Consider the following 18,663-nt stretch of genomic DNA (forward strand, 5'->3'; position numbering starts at 1 on the left):
CGCGAGGAGCTCGTTATTAGCTAAGCATTCGTTATGCGTTGCCTTGATTGGGAATTGGGAAGGGTTGATGCTCGGAAGGAGGCCCTCCCAAGGTTTGCTTGCACCGACAACAACCCATTGCCCTAAATTAAACAACAAATACGGAGTTATTGCCTCTGCTTGATACTTGCCTTCATAACATGCTCATGCTCCCCAAGCTTTCACCCAAGACTTCCGTCGCGCGGTCATGACGCAGTCCCTAAGTGTCTCCTATGGAGGCAAAGGCCCCTTGATTCTAGGGGTGACTTGGGCAGAGATGAGTCTTGCCTTTATTCTGTTTATTCTACGAGCCAAGACTGCTTCAGTATATCCCCAAGGTCAGCTTTCGTCCGGTATATTCGGACTACGATGGGATTTCGTGTGGGTCATATTGGCCTTTGTACGTGGCTCATCTCTATACCCAGCCTCGCAGGGAGGAACTGACTCAATAAGACTGTCGCCTTGGCAGCCCAGGTAACAATGACAGTGAGTGCCCGCTACGGACTCGGTAATCATCAGGACCGTCTCGACTACGACGATATTGTCAAAACAAACCTATGGAGCTGGATCGCTCAAATACTCGCCATCATTGATCTAGTCATTGCCAGAATCGCCGTCATCGCATTTCTCATGACGATCCAGAACAGAACGAAGAGCAAGAGCAAATATCTTCTTTATGGCGTTGGAGGTATTCAGGCTCTTATCAATTTCATCGAAATTATCTTGATCTTCAAACAATGCACGCCAACCGAGAAACTATGGGATATCGATCTCCCTGGCAAGTGTGATATGATTGATATTTGCTCCAAAGTGGGCTTCGTTCAAGGCAGTATGGGATGATCATCATAATTTAATAATTATCAGATTCTGATTATGCTTAGGTATTGGAGCTTTCTCTGACTTCTTCCTGGCTGCCTACCCCGTGTACATCATTGGCAGGCTTCAATTGATGAAGTTATCGACCAAAATTGGACTGTGTCTCATCATGGGAGGAGGCTTGATGTGAGTCCTCAACTGCGATTTGAAAAGTTTGGGCAACTCTAACTTTCTCAAAGTGCCGGTATAGCAGGAATCAACAAGACCATTGCTATTGCGTCCATCACGCACGTCGACGACCTCACCTACGCGATATACCAACTCAACACTTGGGTCCTGACCGAAATGTGGTTCATCATCATTTTCGGATCAATTCCCGTTCTACGACCATTTTTCGTTCGATTTACCCAGGACATCAAGAGTGCAACTGGCTACTCCTCGAAGAATCGCAGCAATACTGGTAGTGGATATCGCGACGGGAGTAATCCTAAGCGCGAGTCTTGGGTGCAGTTGAATGAGCAGACCCCGGGAACATGGGCCTCCCAGAGCTCTACTTATGCAGATGCAAGTCATGATACAGAGCAGATTTTACGTGGGGAATCGTCTCCGAGCGATATTAAGCACATCTTGGTGACGAAAAACACGAGTGTGATATCCGAGCATTGCAATGGCGAGTCAAGTTAATCGGAATCACTATGTGGAGTTTTGCATGAAAAGAGGAAGTTTGCCAGTCTCCGAAACTAGATGTCATGATATTATTGTTGCATCATCTAACTCAAATATTAATTCTTCTGTTACATGACCTACGTTTCTCGCAGTATATAGTGTTATCGGGAAGCGAGCAGTACCAAGAGATGCCCTGCTTCTGAGAGTCAAGGCGGGTTTGACTCGAAGATCACCGACAGAATCCTTCCGAACAGTTTGTAATTTACAGCAATTGGAACGGATGCCAGCTTTCACGATCCCTGCAACTGCATATTGGGCTCTTCCAATGATACAATGTCACATTCGGCTCGGCGGGTAAAGACATGCCGCCGTCATTGTAAAGGTTATTACTCTGGACTGTGAAAGCATCCATTTTTTGATTATGCCTCCGTCTCACTCCCCGGGCTCGATGGCTAGATGACACCAAAAATAGGACCTATTCAGGAGTTACAGTACTTCATCATTGATTCTAGGGGTAGAAAACCCGAGTTAGCATACAATGGACGACCGTGGCAAAAGTCGCGTATCATGTGGCTTGCATTTCCTATGCAAGGGAGCTCAGATCAAACTTCAATTCTCGCCTGAATTTTGGAGTTAAGCGGTGCCTCCCCGAGACCAAGAAGCTTGCCTTCAAAATATTCTTTTATGTACTTGAAAGTTTGTGGTTATGAGTTGGGCACATACCCCTGCTGGTGGGATACTTAACTTAGTTTAGTTAACATAGTGTAGTTAACTTAGTGGATGGAACACCTTGACTCAGCTAGACAGGGGGCTCCCGCATGAAAGAAGGGTCTCCCCGATTCCACTTGGGTCGAAAGTGGTTTGTTATAGTAGTCAGCTTAGCATGCGAGTGGATCTGATAGATCAACTTCCCCGCTCCATATTATTGTGTTAACGTCTCTGTCCTTAACTTGGCATCCGCTATATTGTCCGCGTCGCTCTCGTTCTTCCCTCTCCATAGATTGCAAGGCCCTTATCCCTTTAAAGTCTCGACTTATTTGCAAAAATGTCACTGTCGGAAGTGCTCGCTAGAGTCCAGACTCTTGCTGCCAAGGAGGCAGCAGGAGATAAGGATTCTCATGCCGATCTTCTCAAGGCTATTCGCGAATTACAGCTAGCTGCAGAGACCCCTCTCGAAACAACATCCCGGCTTAACTTTCAAGTAAGCAGGAGAATGACAGCTCTTGCATCTTGTATAGGCTTGTATCTGACATCTTGGTTGCACAGATTATGCAAAACATCTCCATCCGTGTCGCCGTTGAATATGGATATCTTCATGTCATCGTTGCCAGAAATGGTCAGCCCATTTCGGCCACGGAGATCTCCCAGGAGACCAAATCGGATATTCTTCTCACAATTAGAATTATGCGTGTCTTAACAGCTATTGGCCTCTGCGATGAGGTTGGCAACCAGCTCTATGCTGCCAATGAGAGGACTCGGTTCAAGATTTTACCTGGATCAATCGCGGCTGAGAAACACCAGTAAGTGGCTTGACCCGATCAGAATGGTGTACCACGAGACTTGCTGAAACACGTCCAGCTTTGATTTAGACTTTGGAATGGTGAGATCGAACACGCTTCAACCACATGCGCGCATGTTGAAACTAACGGCTACAGGGTGGGAAATTGGTCGAGTACATGCGAGGTCCTGGAATCCAACAGTTTGCAGACGAGCCTGATGCCATCACTTTGTTCAAATACGCCCATGGAACAGATGTCATCTTTGGACTGCTTGAGAAGAATGCTGAGCAGAAACAAGCCTTCGATGACTACATGGCAGCACGGCGTGTGGATGATTTGCCACAATGGTTTGACATTTACCCTGCAGCAGAGATGGTACAGGATGCTCGAACGGAGTCTGGAGCAACTCTCATGGTAGACGTGGGTGGAGGACCAGGACAAGAGATTGCACGATTCAAGGAAAAGAATCCCGAACTTCCAGGGCGATTCGTCCTACAAGATCTGCCCTTGACCCTAAAACGGGTTGAGAAATTGCCTGATGGAGTCGAAACGATGGAGTATGACTTTTTCACTCCTCAGCCCGTCAAAGGTATGCCCATTTTTCTCTTACCAACAAAATGAGCTGGATCTTTAACTAAGCCACGAGCTATAGGGTCCCGAATCTACTTTCTTCGCGATGTCTTGCATAATTGGTCCGATGCCAAGAGCGCTCAAATTTTGTCTCGAATTGTTGAAGCAATGGACCCTGAGTACTCAACCCTATTGATCGATGACTATGTTCTTCCAGACACTGGCTCCGAGCTTCGGGCTGCCGAAATGGATATCCTCATGTGGCTTCATACGGCGGGACTGGAACGAACTGTATCGCAATGGAAGAGTCTTTTCAGTCAAGTAGGTCTGGAACTGGTGCAAATTTGGAGTTCTCCCCGGGGCAACGAATCAGTTCTTGAAACAAGAGTGCGCCGATAAACAAAGGAATTTTGGGAGATATCATGAAGGATCAGGGAGTACATATCTCTGTGAATTTTCATAGATCACCCTTGATCAAAATTCCTAGTATGATGAATATAGGACATCCAGTTAACCCTCACATGATAGTTCCAAAAGGGGTCAGAAGAGGTACGAGAGATATAAGAACAGAGATAGAATTATGATTTTTTCCTGACTAGTATGCATCGACTATAGATCTCGAATTTATTCGCCCCCGTCCTTGAGTTTGTAGTTGGCTAGGTGCTGCTTTCGGCCTATCTTGATGCCTGAGGTTTCAAGGGTCGTTTGGCCCCCGCAAGGATGCCAGCCCCTCTTTACAACGCTACTTCCAGGATTCACTGCATCATCTTGCCGAATATAAAGTCAGTCAAGGCCAAATCGAATCTTTGTCCCTTTTCCCAATGTTCAAAAACTTCAAAGAAAAACATGCGTCGCTCTTCGAGCCCAAACAATCCAATAACACATCCTCCGCTACTGCGGGTAGTGATCGTGGACAAGATCTGACGTCAATACTGGACCGGTCGCAACGAGCCGATCTCACAGTATTGGTAGCGGAAATCGCGGAATCAATGCGAGTTGCGCTCCTTGAAGTATTTGAAACTCCAGAGCCAAATCCCACAACAGATGAACCCTCGCCTCGTCAGAGTCCGAGCCCTGAAAAGGACGACGAAGCACCACCGCTACTTGCCAGGCCACAAGATGGATCAAGTCCAGCCTCGGGAGAAGGCGCGACACAGCGAGAACAGCGACAACGACCCAGTCCCGGTCCCGGTCCTAGGAGGAATGCTACTGCTGCAGCGGCTAAAGCCCGCGCCAAGAACAGGACGCTTTCGCATTTTGAAAATTGGAGAGACTCGGTTCTATTACGAATTGGTGAGGTTGTCAACAGGGATGATGAGCCACAGGAAAAGGGCAGCTCGGATGCTGCCAAGTCTGATGACCTCCCGTTAGAAGAGGATGAGGAGAGAATAGACAAAATGCGTCAAGTTTACCATCCAATTGAGACACCGCTACTGGACCTTCCCAAGGCGACCAGACTGCTCATTTTGCATTCTCTTTTATTACTACTGCTCAGTTTGAAGCACTACAGTGCATACTCTCGGGTGTTGCTGCTATACGTCTCATCCAGCTTGGAAATTGACGTGAAAGTGCTCAACGAGAACGAGACCAAAGTGGCACGTGGACTACTAGACACTGTTCTGGCACTCCCGCAAGAGTCAGACAACAAGCCTGAACCTAAGAAGAAAGACAATAGCCGAGTATGGAAGGTTGGGATTGCTTCAGTTGCCGGTGCTGCCCTCATTGGTATCACCGGCGGTCTTGCGGCGCCACTGGTAGCCGCAGGAATTGGAGGCATCATGGGCGGATTAGGACTTGGTGCTACTGCGGCGGCCGGGTATCTAGGTGCTCTTGCTGGGAGCAGCGTGCTTGTTGGAGGTCTCTTCGGAGCCTATGGTGGCCGCATGACTGGCCGCATGATGGACAAGTATGCTCGCGAAGTCGAAGACTTTGCATTCATTCCAATTCGAGGTGCACGGAAGCAGAAAACGGAAAATGAAAGCGAAGCTGCTCGGCAAGATCACCGTCTTCGAGTCACGATTGGCGTCACCGGGTGGGTGAAAGAAGAGCCAGACTTTGTGGTTCCATGGCGCGTTGTTGGAACCGACTCGGAAGTTTTCGCCCTGCGCTGGGAGACTAAATCTCTAATGAACCTCGGAAATGCAATATCTGCCCTGGTGACCAGTGCGGCATGGTCAGTAGCTGGCCGAGAAATTCTCAGTCGAACATTCTTCGCTGCTATTATGAGTGCGGTGATGCTGCCACTGGGCCTCATGAAAGTCGCTCGTGTGGTCGATAATCCATTCAGCGTTGCTAAATCCCGAGCCGACAAGGCTGGTGAGATCCTGGCAGACGCTCTCATCAATAAGGCCCAGGGTGAACGACCGGTTACGCTGATTGGCTACTCCCTGGGATCTCGCCTGATTTACTCTTGTTTGCAAAGCCTATGTCGACGAAGCGCGTACGGACTGGTTGAGTCCGTCATTCTCATGGGCTCACCGACCCCATCAGATGGCGAAGCATGGCGCCGTATTCGCAGTGTCGTGAGTGGGAGAGTTGTCAATGTTTTCTCGGAGAATGATTCAGTTCTTGCGTTCCTTTACCGCACTAGCAGCCTCCAGTTTGGTGTCGCTGGCCTGCAGCCCATTGAAGGTGTGCCTGGCGTCGAGAACCTCGATGTCAGTGAAAAGATCAGTGGCCACCTTCGATACCAGTACCTACTAGGAAGCATTCTCACGTCCATCGGGCTACAAGACCTCAATCAGAGTGAGATCGAACGGGAAGAAGCTGCTTTGGCAGATGAAGACAGAAAACAGGAAGAAGAGCGCCTTCGCAATGAACGAGAAGCAGGGGTACAAGATAGAGATTCGCCTGCTGCAATTGAGAAGCTCAACAGCCAGGAGGGATTTGAAGAAGAAGGTCGGATGCAGAAGCAGGTTGAGGCACAGACCGAGGAGCATATGGCGCACCGAATACAAATGCTGGACTTGGAGGATGATGATTACTCTACTCCACTACCTGATCAGTCGGGGAAATATTCAGCAATCTAGATCTGGGAGCGTCGCCGGCGTAAAGGGGCCCAACGCTACCATAAAATCCGGTTATAGTTCGTTCTATTCACAGTGATGATTCGAAACCAACATACGTAAACAATAATCGTTCAAACTTGATTTCTATATGTTCCACACCATACTCCTGGTTTTCCAATCAAGCAGATAGACCTCGCAGCTAAGCACAAAACACGAAATAAAGACAAAGATAAAAGGCTGTTCAGAGGATTACATGGAATACTGCATGCGATAGCTTTCCTGCGATGTCATGGGGTCCACCATTCTCATCCGACCCTCACGAAACATGTGGTATGTCGACGTGATCTCGCGGAAAAACTCCAAGGCGTTGCAAAAGGCAAGCCAAGCATAGATACCGAGAGGACCACCTTGATATTGGCGTGATTGATAAGACCTTCCTGCCTCGTTCTCCTCAACAGCGAGATACTCCATGGAGTTATCGTAACGGGCGCTGTTGCTGCTTACTCGGTAAGGCTTTGTAGAGTATGCGTAGTTGAAGAAGAATGCGAAGGGAACCATCTGGATGCAAATGATCATGGTCGGTAGTCCGATGTATACATCGGCATAGCTCATTGTCGACGTTTCCTTGAGAGCGTCTGTCGAGTGCAGGATCATGAAGATAATCTACAACGTGTCAGATTCATGTGTATGGGACATGTTCATCGCGATCTATCTCACCTGTTCAATGAATACAAGACCAACTACCATCTTGAATGCAAGGAGCTTTAACAATGGCTTGTGCTCTTGCATATAGGACTTGAGGTTGGCGTAAAATCGGAGGATGGACATGATTGCAAAGTTGAGGGATATGATTCGGATGACATTAAGCTAATATTATGTGAGTTAGCAAGTGTCCCTGTCTTATAGTAGGTATTTATACGCACCCAAAGATGAGCGAAGTGTCTGTTGTTGCTTTCAAGGCAGTAGACATCAGCGGCTTCGGTGATACATTGTGCGACAGCGAGAATAGCGGCAACAGCGGGATACTGAAGGACAAAATACCAAGTTTTCTGAGTCAAGCAATATAAGTATAGTTCCCGAAGTCAACAAAAGAGGGATGATTGACCAACCTGGAGCCATGTCAGCCCGTCGCGCTTCTCGTTCTTGTCCTTCCTGCTGGGGATTCTCAGGCCCGCAAAGAAGACGACGCGGTTGCGGTCGTTGGGAGCAAGAAAGTCGCAGAGCAGCATGAGGAAGGTATAAAGCGCAATTCCCTGGATAACTTCTATCCAGCCCGTCAGGTAGACATAGCTGTTCGGGAAGCAGATGGGGATAAAAGAGAGGATCGAGTAGATGGGTAATAAGGTAGCGATTCGCATGATTCTATGAGGGTGATGCATTAGTGATCAAGTTATACTTCTGAGATGCGAACCACCTCTAGTAATTAAACGTACTTTAGCTGCTCGTTTGGGTTACTGAAGCGTAATGAGTGTTTGATCATCGCAAACAAAATGACCAGACAGGTAATAGCCGTGCAGGCACCGGAAAGAATCATGTTGAACTTGTGGAAAGTGAATTCGCCTATGAAATTTTCTGATGCATCTAGAATGTCTTGATTAGCTTGGCCATTATCTCAAATTTGTTCCAGGTGAGGACGAACCAGCCACGAGGGGCCTGGGCATTGGACATGTTGTGTTGTCATTGCTGGAATCGTGAAATAGGCCCATGTTGCGAATCTACGAAGTTCAATTCTTGTGGAATCAAGGGAAGAAAAAGAAAAGCAATAAATTGGAGAATCTTGTCACGCCGCAGAGAAGAAGCAAGTTTCGTGACTGAGGGGTGAGATGAATAGCATGGGTTCGATCAAGCCTTTATATCTCTAAAGTACTGCAGTAATCTGACACAGCGCAGCCACGTTGGCGTCAGGCTGCCTCCACGATCTTCGCTGATCTTTCTGCAGCTTCGGTCCATCCGATGGTCAAATCCTATAGCTAAACGCCTTAGCCATTCCTCAGCCTCGACAACAAAGGCCCTGGAACAAGCCTCGTTGGCGCTATTCCATTCGTGGCAAGCTCTGCGATTGCTGGCGCGAAGTTTAACTCGAGATGATTGGTTAAGATTGAAGAATTGCAGATGGGGGCGGGAACTAAGCCTTTTGAAGTAATGGATGCGGTTGCCCTATCCGAGAAAGGGGGCTGTGAGGCGTCCAGACGGTGACAATGATCGATCATCGATCGTCGCTTCAGCTTCATGTCCAGCTTCAGCTACAGTTTCACCCCCAGTGCGGCCATTTTCGCCTTTATATTCGAGCTCGGAACTGCTCAAAATCATCAATGTAGTAATTGACGCGCCAAAGAACTACTAGCGGACCACAATGCCTAACAATCGCGGCCCAAGCAAAGGCTGTCGGCGGTGTCGCGAACTGAAAGTCAAGGTAATCCACCAATTGGCCGTCATGCCGAGCGGAACTAATGAACCTTGCAGTGCGATGAGAATAAGCCATCTTGCCATCGTTGTCGCAAAGGTGATCACGATTGTGTATACCGATCGCAGTTCGATCTCGTCCACCGAGACCAGAACTCGGTCGCCCAAGCAGCTGCAACCAGAAAATGGCGCCAGCGAGCGGAAGCTCAACCCTCTGTGGATATTATAAACATTATCATTCCAAAGAGTCTGGGTATCCCGCTGTCTGAGCTTGCATACAACCGCCTTTACTTTGACTTTGTGATTCCTTGGCCGGGAACTCTTAGCAGACTCCGCCAGCAACTTCGGGAAACGACCCCAGATTCCTGCCTAGTCTCCGTGGTGGCTGCAGTAGCTTATGCTAATTTCCACGGACGATGCAACTCATCAGGGGCTAAAAGCGCGAGTCGCGTGCATTATGGACAGGCGCTGCAAAGGCTGGCAACGACCATGACTAGTGCAGTGGAAATGCAACGTGACGAGATTCTTATGGTCATTTGGCTTCTCGGGATGTACGAGGTAGGGCTCTACCAGATGATTGTCTTTTCTGATTCAAGCTTTCAAAATCGGTCCGAGCTAATACAATACCCTCTAGATGCTTACTTCGAGTAGCCGTGATGGTTCTTGGGTCACACACATGAAAGGTACCCAGTCCGTGCTTGCCCATCGGGATAAGAAAAATTTGAAGGATGACGATAACTACCTCGCTGTTCTATGTATGAATTTGGTATGAACATCGTTATTTGATTATCTGTAGATAGAGAACCGAGGCTGATCCCGGCTAGATCTTTTTCTATCTGGCAGAGACAAAGGCCCCTCCGCCCCACCTACGACATTGGATCCAACAGATTCCATTCCCACAGGCATTCAAAAAGCAACTAGTAGCTGCAATGTCAGATGCCGCTGCTGCATGTTCAAATTTACGAGAACGATCGAAATACAGGAGCGCCAGCCCCATCGAAGAACTGGATGCAGCCGATCTTGACCTCGTGCAGGAAGCGCTCACTATAGATCTCAAACTTCAATCTTGGGGCCATACTTTACCTCCCGAGTGGGGAAAAATCTCAACACATCCAATTACCAATCATCATCGTCCATCCTGGACAAGAGAACTTCTTACCTCCCCCGGTGCGCCCAAATACGCTACCCGGTACCCGAATCGCCTCGCCGCATGCGACTCGAACGCGTGCCGAGCCACAAGACTCTTGCTCCATATGGAGATCCTCTCGTTTATATCCACATTTTCATCTCCCATCCTCGCTCTCACCACCCTCCAATCCCATAGCCGGGGCGTGCTAATCACCCTCACCATCGAAATTGCTTGCTCCGTTCCCTACGCCCTCGACATCTCGTCCGATGGGAAATCTGACCCGGCCACCCCAACAGAAGTTCCTGGATTGTGTGCATATAGAATTATCTGGCCAGTCTTTACGGGCTTGATATGCTTGCAGAATGACCTGGTTAAGAGCGAGGACTTTGCGCAGACGGCACAGTGGTTCCGGACGATATTGAGGTTCTTGCGAGACACGATGGGAATTGCCAAGGTGAATGTATTCCTGAAGAAGTGACGTGAGGTTGAATGAGGACTTTGTTCATGTATGCATAATGAAGACATGATCAAGACCGGTTATCTCATTGGCAATCGAATATGCTTGTAGCTTGTAGAGCGTAGACACCTCCTACTTCGGGCCGAAATCTCCGGCCCCGCACGGTTTATGCCGTGAAGCTATGACCATCTCACCCTCACATCCTCACCAACATCAAACATCGAGCATCAAAGGAAACAGTCGCATATCCTCGACAGGCCACTCATCAAGACAACCTCACTCCTCTCGCCACTCTCTCAATAAAAATCAGTATTTAATCCTGCACAAGCCCCCTGACGCGCCAATCAATCGCAAACTGCTCCACCAACCAACGCATCAATCAGGCCACATCGGGCCCCCGCGAATAAGCAGACCAACCACTGCCTCCCTAATCACGTCCCCAAGTTTCAAAATGTCAACCCATCCAGACATCCTCCCACCGCCACCACACCCCTCAAACATGAAAGCCTGGCTCTACTCGAATACCTCCGGCGGCCTGGAGAATAACCTCCACCTCGACACAACAGCCCGCGCACCCCCAGCCCCGCAAGGCTCCCAAGTCCTAATCCAAGTCCTCTCCGCATCCATCAACCCAGCCGACCAGAAAGTCCCTGAACTGGGTCTCCCCGCACGACTGTACATCGGCACGCCCGCGTCCCCGGGGATGGACTTTTGCGGCCGGGTCGTTACGACGGGTCCGCTGGCGCGGCATCTCCGGGAGGGACAGCTTGTTTTTGGGTCTGCGGCGCATCCGGTTAAGTTCGGTTCGCTGGCGGAGTATACCATCGTGACGGCGGAGCAGGTTGCTGTTGTCCCCGAGGGGGTGAAGGTTGATTCCGCGGCTGCAGTGGGGATTGCGGGCCAGACTGCTTTACAGAGTCTGGAGGGGTATGTGCGTGCTGGTGATAAGGTGTTGATTAATGGGGCGTCGGGTGGGTGTGGGACATTTGAGATTCAGATTGCCAAGCAAATGGGGTGTCATGTTACGGCGATATGTTCGACGAGGAATATGGAGCTGTGTTTGCGGCTGGGCGCGGATGAGGTTCTTGATTATACGGCGGAGCGGGATCTTGTGGGGACGTTGAAGACGAGGGGCATTGTGTTTGATCATATTCTTGATCATATTGGGACGCCGGCGGAGATGTATTATCAGTGTCATAACTTTTTGAAGGAGGATGGGGTGTTTGTACAGGTTGGGGCGTCGAGTATGACGACGCAGGCTGGGCGATTGGCATGGCCGGCGTTCCTTGGGGGTGGAAGGAGGAGGTATGTTGTGTTGATGTATAAGCCTGTTCAGAGGCAGTTGGTGCAGTTGGGAGAGTGGCTGCAAGAAGGCGTGGTCAAGGTGCAGGTCGATAGCGTGTTTGAGTTTGCGGATGTGGTGAAGGCATTTGAGAAGCTTCGCTCGGGGCGAGCGAGGGGAAAGATTATGGTGCATGTGGGAAAGGATCAAGGGAATCACTATGAGCCCTTTGGAATTGGTATGTGAGTGTATACCGGAGGGAAAGAAAGTTGGTTGTTGTGCTTGGAAACCTGTGGTAAGCTCCTGCTATAGAGCAATAGCGACATGTAACCATTACAGTATATTATAATTGACGGCTATGATATCTAGGGATCTGTTAAATCGACCCCATTTTTATTTGATTCGAGAAATCTCTTAATGTGATTAAAGTTAAGATTAAAGTAAAGCGCGAAGGAACATAGCCCTAGAGGGAAAACTAGATCGCCCTATACACATTCATTCATCCATCATCCATCACTTCCGCCCTAAGAAAGTCAATGCCCCAAGAGCCATCGCATCCACGCCTGTCCGCAGAGTCGGCTGAATGACCGGCGCAAAATAGGGCGAATGATTACTCGGCAACTCATTCACCGTGCCCTTCGCAACAGCCTCATCCCAAGTCTCCTCTTCCACACCCCCAAACATCCACATCACATACGGCGCCCCAACAGCCGTTGCCAGCAACGAGAAATCCTCACTCGCACTCGGCGACTCCATCCCCACCAGCGCATCCCTAAAATACTCCCGAAACACATCCCCCAACCGACCAACACTCACCTCATCATTAACAGTCGCCGGCGAAGACACCGTCCGAATAATCCTCGGCTTCTGCACAGCCCCAGCAGCCATACATTCCCCCCTCAACGACCCGATGAATCGCAGCACAAACCTTCTCCCTCACCCCATCCTCGAGCGTCCGCACACTAAGCTGCAGATCCAAATAATCAGGAATCGTATTCGCCGAATTCCCGCCCTGAATACTCCCACACGAAACAACGGCGACTTCCCCGGGCGCAACCTCCCTCGACACAATCCCCTGCAATCGCATCACTACAGCCGCCCCGATCAAAATCGGATCAATAGTCGTCTGCGGCGCAGACCCGTGGCCCCCGCGTCCGAAGATGCGAATATCAAATGCGTCCGCTGCGGTGAGTAACGGTCCAGGTTGGATGTTTACCGTGCCTGCGCGCATGCGCATTACATGTTGCGCGAGGACGATATCCGGCCGTGGTACTTTTTCGTAAAATCCATCGTGTAGCATAGCCTGAGCGCCATTGAGATGTTCCTCGGACGGCTGGAACACGACGATTAATGTCCCGCGCCAGTGTTCGCGCGCGGCATGGAGGAGCGTAGATACTGCGAGGAGACTTGTGACGTGCGTGTCGTGGCCGCAGGCGTGCATGACAGGGGTGCGTGCTCCATCTTCGTCCTGGACGAATCGGGTGCTGGCGTAGGGGAGGCCGGTCTTTTCTTCTACGGGGAGGGCGTCCATGTCTGCGCGGAGCAGGACGGCGGGGCCGGTCCCGTTGTGGAGGATTCCTGCGACACCGTGGCCGCCGATGTGGGTGTGGACTTCATAGTTGAGGGATTGGAGGTGAGTGGATGCTAACTGGGCGGTTTGTTCTTCTTGGGCTGAGAGTTCTGGGTGGGCGTGGATGTGGCGGTAGGTTTCTTCGAAGGGGGTTAGGTCGGGGCGGAAGCGATTGATGAGGTTGTTTAGATGGGTTGGAGCTTGATCTGGGTGATCCGGAGACTCTGGACGAGCTTAGTTAGAGAGGGAGTAGTACAATTGGGGAGCAGCGAAGATTCATTGTAATACCTTGGAGCGGCATAATCAATAGATGAAATACGTAGCAAGTGTTACCAAAAGGAGATCTATGGGAATCTACAGTACCTTAACTTTATGGTTACTGACGATGTCAATGGAAATGTCCGGAGATGGAAGCGGTTCTTGGAAATGATTGAGTTTGGTCCGAAACAGGGTTGCTGTGAACCAGGCTTCTGGGCGACGCCCGACGATGCATGCCGAGTCGTTCAGGAGACAAGAGGCTCTGCTTTTACCCTACCAGTAGGAGGAGGTAGAAGTATGGCCTGTAGCCTGCATGATCTTGCGCCCTGCTGCACAAAGTCTCCGACCAATGATTCAGATGATGTGGTCAGCCCCGTAAAGGAACGACGATACTAGGTAGAGTACAGCGACCACTACACCCATGGATATTCATCTGAATGGGGCAATTCCCGCCATTTTCAACGCTGCTTGACAACATAATTTGGCGACCCGCCATATCCGAGTACCTAACTGAATGCTAAAATTCGTCTACTCTATACTGGCTGCGTCATCTTAATAGCGGGAAATATAGTTATGCCCACAGCGATACAAAACGGACATGACATATCTGAGCAAGTACAGCGGCAGTTCAAAAGTCGGAACCCAGGGACCAAGCAAAAAGGCCATCTAAATATGCCTCGATTTTATGTTTTTAACAGATCTTTCTGAATGTCTTTTGAACCCTCTTGCTAGATATTCCCGGCATTTTGGTTCAACTTGCCTTTCAAAGTATAGCTGATGAGATGGGTTTGAACTTCTTCAGGGGTTGCAAACTTATGGAACACTACTGTAGACCAACTTCTTCAAAAGGGTTGGGTTAATAATCAATTAACTTGCAGACGCAAGTCAGCCACATTCTTCACCAAGATCTGATTTGCATCGTTGCTTACCCACATTGATGCCTGTTCGAATAGATTTGGGGCCAGACGAACCATGTCCAGCTGAAAACCAAACTGTAAAGGATCTACTTTCGGGATGGGCACATTCTGCCTTGCGCATGGACCGACCACCACAACCTTCCCCTCTGCCTGTTTGTATCAGTTGGTGTACTGTAGTACAGTACATACAGTACTCCATACTCCATACATAGTCATCCTACTGTATGTCTTTCTTTGCTTTTTCCTACCCGACAGGCTACAATTTCGTCTTCCACCTTGATTTCTCATCTTCGTCAAATGGTCATCTGCCCTTCCTGACGTACCGCCCCGTTCGTCCCATCGGCCCGGTCCCCACTTGTGGGGGCTTTTTCCACCCGCCACAGCCACTCAGGACGGCCCGAGGGTATCAGGAATGGAAAAAAAATTTGCAACGCAAAAAAAAAGAAAGATCTCAGGTTTTTTTTGTAGGAATAGCCGAACGCGGGGGTCGAACCCGCAACCTTGAGATTAAGAGTCTCACGCTCTACCGATTGAGCTAGCCCGGCAGGGCTGGTTGAAGGGTGGAGAAGGGAAGGGAAAGACATGGGCATGGTCTTGGGGGGTAGGATGAGCCATCTGGTCTATAGTGGCAGGGTTGCCCTAAATGCAGGGTCGAGTCCACGAGTCCCAAGTCACTGGGAGGGGCAGGGACAGGGACGGTGGGAATTGCCGACCATGTAAGCAGAGGCCGTTGTTCAACCCCGGGTAGAGGGTGGCTAGACAAGGGGAGTATTAGTCAATCGGAGTTTCCAAGTTGATTGGGGACAAGACAAAAGGACGCGGTGTTCTTTGGAGTCCGTTCCAGTTCGCGCGGGGTCCAGGCATCGAGATAACAAGTCTGACCACGAGGTCCATTCGCGGGGGCCTGGAACGCAGAATTGAAAGGAAGATAGGAGAGTCGAAGAGACTAGAATTAGAATGTCAGAGAATCGTGCACGAATAGTCCATTCACTGGATGTCCAGGGATCGACAATCGCGCCCTGTCGTTGATCAAGTCAGCGGGCTTGGCCCCAGGGGAGAGAGAGAGAGAGAGTGGGAAGAGGTTCGAGCGGGTGGCTCGTCCTGGACCCCAGGCACGAAAAGGTGTCAACAATGAGGACAGAGAGAGGGAGAGACCGTGGCTGGTGAATACGGGGGAGTCGAATCAAATGTCACGATAAGCAGATTCTGTGGCTGGGAGGCTTAGCAGAATTTTGGCTTGACTCGCTTGAGCACGATATGGTTCAGCCCGGGCACGATTCGAACTGTGGCTTGCGGCTGATGAGGTTTGAGGGGGGAGGGATGGCAGTGGACAAGGACAAGGTCGAGGCTAGTTCAGTCTGGTGGAGGGCGATTGGCGTGGGGTCCGAACCAGCCTTGAGAGTAGTCCCGGGGATCGGGGCCTATTCTTAGAGTAGGGGGTCGAAAGATTCGAAACGCCGACTCGTATCGATTTAATTTTGGCATCAACAGAGACAAGAACCATATTTGTGAGATCGATGGACAATGGGATGTTTTGGAAGTTGTTACAATAGACGCTGGTCATTTGAGGACAGCGGCAGCGGGGCAAATCAGCGGGGAAGTTGGATCTGTGACAGAGTCGCATATGTACTGTAGTGCTGTAGTGAAGAAAGAGTATGAGATCAGTGGTCCTCACCAGTTCACAGGAATCTGTCTTCCGGCGATGGTTCAGGATTGGAGTATACCAGAATGGGAGGGAAGTTGATGACGTGAACCGGACCTCTTTGGGGGGGGTCCCCTGAACTGGGACACGAGACTTGATTGCGGCGCAGGGACACGAGAGGCTCAAGCCACAGCAGGGAGTGACATGTGTGGACGAAAAGGCGTAGGCAACAGGGCGGATTTACGATTTGAACGAATGACGATGAGGCGGCGAGAGGAAGATACAGACATGTATGTCATTTCATGCCACCCCACTCGCTCTATCCTCTGGATGTAGTCCAGAGAGTGTACTCCGTACTGATGCTGTATTGACGATTGTCCTTTCACAGAACAGACCGTCGATTGGGGGCGGCCAGCCAATCAGGCGATCAGACCCCGTCCACACGGCGGTGTCAACTGAGCCACACGCTAGCGGCTCTGAGTAGGCTAGCGCTGGCTCGGAGTCGAGGATGGTGTGGGAGTGGAGTCGTGGAGACCAGGAGGAGGGGGAATGACCCTATCAGAGGATGCTTTTCATGACTATTCTTATGTACTGTAAGGACTTGCAGCATGTCCTGACCGTCATCCACTGGTCCCGATCTGCAAACGCCAGACCCACCAGGCCGCCAGGCTGCCATGACCCTCCCACGAAGTATATCCAAATGTATACACAAACTCTAAAACACTATAAAACTCCGTCCTCCCCCCTCCCATCGTCACTTGCTTTCCCATACTTCACATCTTCACTTGACTGACTGGACTTCCCACACTACTTATATCCTGCTTCACGTCCATTTACCTTCCTCGACTGTCTCCCATCCTCTTCATCTCACACCCATTCAATCCACCCATCTCAACCTCCTCGACGGCGGTCATCCACCGTCTCCCGCGTGATCCTCCAACAATCCGTCACGGTGTCGCCCAATCGCCCCACCACCAATTCTCTCAATCCCTTCTCGCGCACCGATCCAGGCAATCCTCCTCGTCGCGGCATCACCCGTCGCTTTTTCAGAATCGGCCGCTCCAACACCATGCCCGGCCCCATCGAGATCGTCGAACCCCCCGTCGTGGTGCGGGACCTCCACGACGACGAAAAGCTGGTCGTCGACGACTTTGAGCGCCACGTGAGCCATTGCCCACAGTGCGCCTTCGCCCTCGAGTCCGCCAGCGATGCCCTCTGTGACCGCGGCCAGCCTCGCGCCATCCTGGTCACCAAGTATATCTACAGCGTGGACGGCAAACACTTTTCCGTCGTGGACAAGGAAAATGGCAAGCCCATGCGTGTCAAACTCCTGCGCCAGGGCTCTCATGCTCGCACGTTGATCGAGAACATCGCTAAGGGCATGCGTCTGGCCTCGCCTCGTGGCCGTGCCCCTCCAGTCATGCCTCCATCCACTCCTCCACAATCGTCTCATCGCCGGTCAACCTCCATCCGCAGCTCCTACGATGCCACATACCCCGTGGGTCCCCGTCGTTCTGGCCCCGTGGTTGAACACCGCGAGCCTCGCTCTCCCCGCTCTCCCCGCTCCAACACTCAATCCCCTCAGCCCTCGCCCACCCGGATCATCGAGCGTTCTCCGTCCAGCAGCAAGCCCCGAGTCGTCGTCTACCCTTCTCCTCACGCCTCGCCCAACCGCAGCTCCAACAGCCGTGGCTCGCTGTACAATTCAGACCGCCAGGACCGGGTCGAGCGTCATTACGAATCAACCAACGTCCGGCGCCGCTCTGACTACTACCGTTGAACACTGGCACCTGTATCAACGTAATCTGCCAACGAACGCCTTATCCGTCGAAATGCTCTAGGATCAAGTTGCTAGCTATCCAGCTTCAACGCCACCCCGAGTGGACATTGACTGTCCCTCCTGAATGACCGCAAGCCGGTCATGCCCAGCTGGGAACCCCAACACACGAAGTGGTTCCCACCTGAGCCACCAATACAGAACTACCACAAAACGGCGCTCTGGGACGCAGCCCACTAAAAAAAAAAGACGCCCATCTGTTCAGTTCAGTACAGTTCAGTTCCATCCAGTCATCCTGGGGGAAATACATCGGACTCCCAGATTGGAAAGGATCCAGCCTGGGCTCTCCGATGCGGGACTTTTCCCGCTTGGAGCTCTCTATGCTTCGAGGGAACTACTATTTGACTCTCGGCACTATTGGTCTACACCTGCCCCTTTCTGCCTTTGAATGATGCAGGAGGGGTTGGTTGGTAGCCAATGAGAAGTGCCAGGGTGTTTGTACTCCCCCAATACAGTACACTTTGTTTTCATGCATTACGGTATCCTGCATGTTATCATTGCACATGGAGTGTGTGACTCACATTCGTTGGAGAAGTTATGAACTGCATGACTTTGAGGATTTCCTGTATTCTCTGATATGATATGAATGTT

The 18,663-nt window shown here is 50.6% G+C and overlaps 8 protein-coding genes across 8 annotated transcripts; 6 read left to right on the top strand and 2 right to left on the bottom strand.

The window, feature by feature from the left end:
* Positions 1 to 387: 387 nt before the first annotated feature.
* On the top strand, positions 388 to 1,518 carry N7458_002048 (uncharacterized protein; the record flags this gene model as incomplete). The annotated part of the gene is made up of 4 exons (XM_056905431.1): positions 388 to 418; positions 488 to 847; positions 900 to 1,020; positions 1,074 to 1,518. 4 exons carry the CDS (start codon positions 388 to 390, stop codon positions 1,516 to 1,518), a joined length of 957 nt encoding a protein of 318 aa, XP_056769538.1.
* A 1,027-nt stretch (positions 1,519 to 2,545) lies between these two features.
* N7458_002049 (uncharacterized protein) lies at positions 2,546 to 3,968 on the top strand (the record flags this gene model as incomplete). The annotated part of the gene is made up of 5 exons (XM_056905432.1): positions 2,546 to 2,701; positions 2,767 to 3,020; positions 3,079 to 3,100; positions 3,156 to 3,588; positions 3,652 to 3,968. 5 exons carry the CDS (start codon positions 2,546 to 2,548, stop codon positions 3,966 to 3,968), a joined length of 1,182 nt encoding a protein of 393 aa, XP_056769539.1.
* A 422-nt stretch (positions 3,969 to 4,390) lies between these two features.
* N7458_002050 (DUF726 domain protein) lies at positions 4,391 to 6,598 on the top strand (the record flags this gene model as incomplete). Its single annotated transcript, XM_056905433.1, has 1 exon — positions 4,391 to 6,598. The coding sequence occupies one exon, from the start codon at positions 4,391 to 4,393 to the stop codon at positions 6,596 to 6,598; it is 2,208 nt and encodes a 735-aa protein (XP_056769540.1).
* Positions 6,599 to 6,826: 228 nt separating this feature from the next.
* On the bottom strand, positions 6,827 to 8,283 carry N7458_002051 (OSTA/TMEM184 family protein; the record flags this gene model as incomplete). Its single annotated transcript, XM_056905434.1, has 6 exons — positions 6,827 to 7,240; positions 7,295 to 7,444; positions 7,501 to 7,626; positions 7,687 to 7,939; positions 8,011 to 8,158; positions 8,217 to 8,283. The coding sequence occupies 6 exons, from the start codon at positions 8,281 to 8,283 to the stop codon at positions 6,827 to 6,829; spliced, it is 1,158 nt and encodes a 385-aa protein (XP_056769541.1).
* Positions 8,284 to 8,930: 647 nt separating this feature from the next.
* Positions 8,931 to 10,587, top strand: N7458_002052 (Zn(II)2Cys6 transcription factor domain-containing protein; the record flags this gene model as incomplete). The annotated part of the gene is made up of 4 exons (XM_056905435.1): positions 8,931 to 8,990; positions 9,041 to 9,538; positions 9,615 to 9,746; positions 9,805 to 10,587. 4 exons carry the CDS (start codon positions 8,931 to 8,933, stop codon positions 10,585 to 10,587), a joined length of 1,473 nt encoding a protein of 490 aa, XP_056769542.1.
* A 478-nt stretch (positions 10,588 to 11,065) lies between these two features.
* Positions 11,066 to 12,094, top strand: N7458_002053 (NAD(P)-dependent alcohol dehydrogenase; the record flags this gene model as incomplete). The annotated part of the gene is made up of 1 exon (XM_056905436.1): positions 11,066 to 12,094. One exon carries the CDS (start codon positions 11,066 to 11,068, stop codon positions 12,092 to 12,094), a length of 1,029 nt encoding a protein of 342 aa, XP_056769543.1.
* Positions 12,095 to 12,361: 267 nt separating this feature from the next.
* Positions 12,362 to 13,719, bottom strand: N7458_002054 (putative zinc metallopeptidase; the record flags this gene model as incomplete). Its single annotated transcript, XM_056905437.1, has 3 exons — positions 12,362 to 12,715; positions 12,777 to 13,642; positions 13,707 to 13,719. 3 exons carry the CDS (start codon positions 13,717 to 13,719, stop codon positions 12,362 to 12,364), a joined length of 1,233 nt encoding a protein of 410 aa, XP_056769544.1.
* A 3,585-nt stretch (positions 13,720 to 17,304) lies between these two features.
* N7458_002055 (uncharacterized protein) lies at positions 17,305 to 18,015 on the top strand (the record flags this gene model as incomplete). Its single annotated transcript, XM_056905438.1, has 1 exon — positions 17,305 to 18,015. The coding sequence occupies one exon, from the start codon at positions 17,305 to 17,307 to the stop codon at positions 18,013 to 18,015; it is 711 nt and encodes a 236-aa protein (XP_056769545.1).
* Positions 18,016 to 18,663: the final 648 nt, after the last annotated feature.

The sequence above is a fragment of the Penicillium daleae genome (genome assembly GCF_028827525.1).
Source record: "Penicillium daleae strain IBT 16125 chromosome Unknown utg000002l_segment0_segment0, whole genome shotgun sequence".
In the NCBI taxonomy this organism is placed as follows: Eukaryota; Fungi; Ascomycota; class Eurotiomycetes; order Eurotiales; family Aspergillaceae; genus Penicillium; species Penicillium daleae.